Raw genomic sequence first — 3,969 nt, 5'->3', positions numbered from 1 at the left:
GACAATTTTAATGTGTGTACGTGGGCTACCATAGAAAAGGTAAAATATATAATTTTTTGAAGACTATAAAGATGGTAATTGGGTCGGGTTGGACCAAATATTTGTCGGATCACATACAGGATAAGTAAAAAATCTCTCAGTCCCAACCCAACTTGTTTATTAAATGGGTCAAAAATATAGACCCAAACTTGACTATTTTATTAAACAGGTTACCAAACACAACATATAATTGGTTAAATCAAGTTAAATGGGTTAAGCATTGGCCCCAGGTGGCAATAGCAAAAGTTTCACCAGCAGTTACAACATTCTGTAGATCTGGGTCTAATTCGATAAGAAGTTTTGTTTGATTATACTGGACCCACTGTAGTCTTCTTTAATAGTAGCATAGTTATCAACAACATATTATTGGAAGAGCTGACCCCTGTAGAAGGGTTTTTCCTTTGGATGCATGAAATTGCAATATGTAGGCATAAAATTATCTCATGGAAACATAAACTTTATTTCCCACCTCCCACGTTCCTCGGTACATGGAGATCCAACACCATTTTTGTGAAAGATAAAAGATCTCGTCCATCCAAAGCATTGTAAACAATCTTACTTCCATCGAAGTAAGAGAAAACATTTAATTTATATTGTCCCATATGCTCTATAATTTTTGACCTTGACATATCAAATTGGCCATTCATGAGTGATTGCAGGACAGAAGTTGCATCAAGTAAGTTAGCTACTCTTTTCTAGCTTGATAATATAGAAAGAACATCGGATCATTCTTTGAACTTTTGTTTTTTTTTTATCGATCCATATTAAAAATTACAATAATGATAAATAGAAGTTGGTTCTCCAAAATCCCAGATCCCAGTAAAAGCTCTGTCTGATTATTAGAAAGTGATCATGATCTTCCGAAGGCACTTCATATTTAGTATTATCAATGTCTAAATCATCTAATAAAGCAAAATGAAATTATATTAACCATCCTGATTATATAAAACTATTATTATATATAACAAGATATTTTGTAAATTAATTATTTTTTCGGCTTTGGACTAACCAAGATCATGATTCAATCTAAGACGAACAAAATTTCATGCATAAGCTTGTGGAGGTTATCTCATTGCAAGATTAATCTAAACCATATCTTAAATATCTAATTTATATGTTACTCTTATCAAATCAGTTTTCACTTACGTAGTGCATTTTTCTTAAATTCAAGCTACCATTATTCACATAATTATGTTTTTAATATATGATATATATAATAACTGTATAAATATATTCGTACTGAAAATCGTATAACACATACCATCACATGCTAAATCAAATTTATCAATGTAAATTTTACATTGTAAATCCAACCGTACAAATTAATAACTATATATATTTATAATGATAACGAAGTACATAAATTCTTGCCTTTACTGCAATTCAACATAGCTAAAATGCTACTAATCGACACCTCAATTTTCCACACAATCTACACCTTGTTTAAAAACTGCGTTGTCAATAACCATGCTTTTTTTTGTTGCTAAAAACGGAAGTATCATATATAACGTGTACGGATACAACTAAGAAAATCAAAAAGCAACACATCGTGGAGAGCACTAGGCAACTCCGTCTCTCCCACCTAGAGGTGATCTTCGGAATGGTTGGCAATAAAGGACGCTACGCAATCTGCAGCCCCATTGGCCTCTCTAAACATATGCTTCGCTTAAAGCACCAACCCATCACAAATTATGGTCCGGATATCTTTCAAAAGTGGGTGGTGAACGCCGGCCCCCCTGGATATCTCTCAAGAACCCTGCTCAGCTGTTTCTCTCTTGCAAATTATTTCTCTACAGAACCAAACACATTATTAGAGTAAAACTATAAACTGGGAATCAACTACCTAGAACCCATTATTCGGGTCCACCAGGGGTTGCATCCCCCAAACCCCGCTTCCACAACTCTTTTATCCCAACTAGAGAGAAGAGAGAGAAATGGTTGAGAGAAGAGAGAGCGGGAAGGAAGAGAGAGAAGGGAAAACCTTCTCCCCTTCTCAAACAGGGAGACATCTCCCCCTCTCCCTCAACCCGAGCCATGGAGGAACCCATGGATGGCGGCCCACAGCAGTTCGGCCCCGGTGATGATCGCCGACCCTAGAGACATCGACGGCGACAGAGGTCTGCCGGACGGAAGGAAACGGGAAAGGGAAAAGAGGAAAGAATGAATGGCTCGGCCCTTCTCTTCCTCCCTTCCCTTTCAACCATGGTGGGCGGCCAATCGCTCTCCGTGCGTCCAAGTGACAAACAAGGGCGACGGTGGCTGACGGTGGCCGGCGGCGATCGGCAAAAACCAGCAAGAAGAAGAAAACAGGGAATGCCCTGTTTCAAGCTATTCCGGCAGCTCGCCGGTCCAAATCAAACGACGACAACGACAATGGAGCTAGAAAACCAGGAGGAAGAAGTGGATTGACCCATTACCTCAGTCCAGCGAAGCATCAAGGATGATCGGACGAGCCTTTCCGATGGAATTCCGGGGCTTGGAAATTGGCGGCGCTTCGAGGGTTGCGATTGCTTCAACAGAAGAGAAGGAGAAGACATAACTAGTTGGATTTCCCCTAGATTTGGCCGGTGGTTGGATCACCTCTAATCTCTTGGAGTCACCGGCACGATACCTCCCACTATCGGTCGATCCTGGTCGACCACAGCAGATGCTAATGGGCCTGGCCTCTTCAGGTCGGCCCATTAACCAACAAATTGCGGGCTTTTACAGGTCCATAGTATCACTGAATGTTATCTTGCTTTGCAACTGATGTATTTAGAGTTAATCTTAAATATTACTTTGTGGCTTATTTTCGATATATCAAAAATTTAAATATTACTTTGTGGCTTATTTTCAATATTTGATAACTACAATCTTAAACTAGTAATGCCACAAAAATTCTAACTGATGTCTCCATGCCTAATTTTTCCCATGAAATTTGTCATTCTCATTGATTATTTCTTTGGCCTTCTACAGCATTTGAGTTCCCTCAGCTGGAGGACTTGAAAAGAAAAGGAGAAAAAAAAAAGAAGAAAACCATGTAAATTGGGAAAGCAAGCAATATCAATCATCCTAGAAGTTTGGTGATGACCAGAGCAAGAGTGGAGAGCTCTCGGGAATCGTTATTCTCTTTGGTCAATGGTGACTTGACTTTCAACTCTGCAAATTCATGCTCACAGTCATCACCCACATCGAGGGCCGCACTAAGATAAGTCTTCGCGTCAGAGTAGCGTTTGGATGTGATGGCACGAACGGTGTCTTTCAACGTATCGACCAAGTCAGAATACATAGTTGAACAATCACTCAGGCATTCCTTGGTAGCTTTGTCCCTTGTCTTCTTCAATAGATTGGAGATCGTCGACTGGGTACTCGTGGCCTTGGCCTTGGCCAACTTAGTGGCGATGACAGCCAGACCCTGGGTGTCAGCCGAGCCGCTTTTGGGATCAGCACTGAGAGATGCGACACAGAAGTTGTAGTTGATGTTAGGGCTTCTTTCTGCCACAGTCTTGCATGTCTGCTGGACGGAAGCACTGACAAGAGAGGAGCTTTGGTTGAGGATGAGAAGGAAGCAAAGGAGAGCTATAGAAGCAGCCATTATTTGTGGAAAGGAGGAGATGCGAAAGCATAGGGACTGGGGAGGGGAGAGCATTGTTTTATAGGGAATTAGTAAATAATTAATTGCTCTCATGCATAAATTATTTTAGGGAACCACATTAATTTTAGAAAATATTTAAAGCTAGATATGTTAAAACTATATAAATATCTTAAACATATCCATATATGTTGTAGTTATCTAAATATGCCATAAAGATGTTTAGAAATAACTAAAATTATTTTAGAAAAATGCTATAATGAAAGTCCTCCATTTATAGTCCCCATGCAGAAATTATTTTAGGAAAAGATATTTGTCGCCGGGCATGAATTATTTTAGGAAAGCATAGAACTTTTAGA

At 39.4% G+C, this 3,969-nt stretch overlaps 1 protein-coding gene across 1 annotated transcript; it reads right to left on the bottom strand.

Moving 5' to 3' along the window:
- Nucleotides 1-2,957: 2,957 nt before the first annotated feature.
- On the bottom strand, nt 2,958-3,613 carry LOC103720370 (putative invertase inhibitor). The gene has a single exon (XM_008810036.4). It carries the CDS (start codon nt 3,611-3,613, stop codon nt 3,086-3,088), a length of 528 nt encoding a protein of 175 aa, XP_008808258.2. The 3' UTR covers nt 2,958-3,085.
- Between the last annotated feature and the right edge of the window lie 356 nt (nt 3,614-3,969).

This window comes from Phoenix dactylifera, chromosome 12 (genome assembly GCF_051530095.1).
Source record: "Phoenix dactylifera cultivar Ajwa chromosome 12, Ajwa_hap1_PhDact_Kaust_v1.1, whole genome shotgun sequence".
NCBI classification, from domain to species: Eukaryota; Viridiplantae; Streptophyta; class Magnoliopsida; order Arecales; family Arecaceae; genus Phoenix; species Phoenix dactylifera.
The sequence above is the reverse complement of the archived record's forward strand: the minus strand, read 5'-3'. Positions and strand labels throughout refer to the sequence as shown.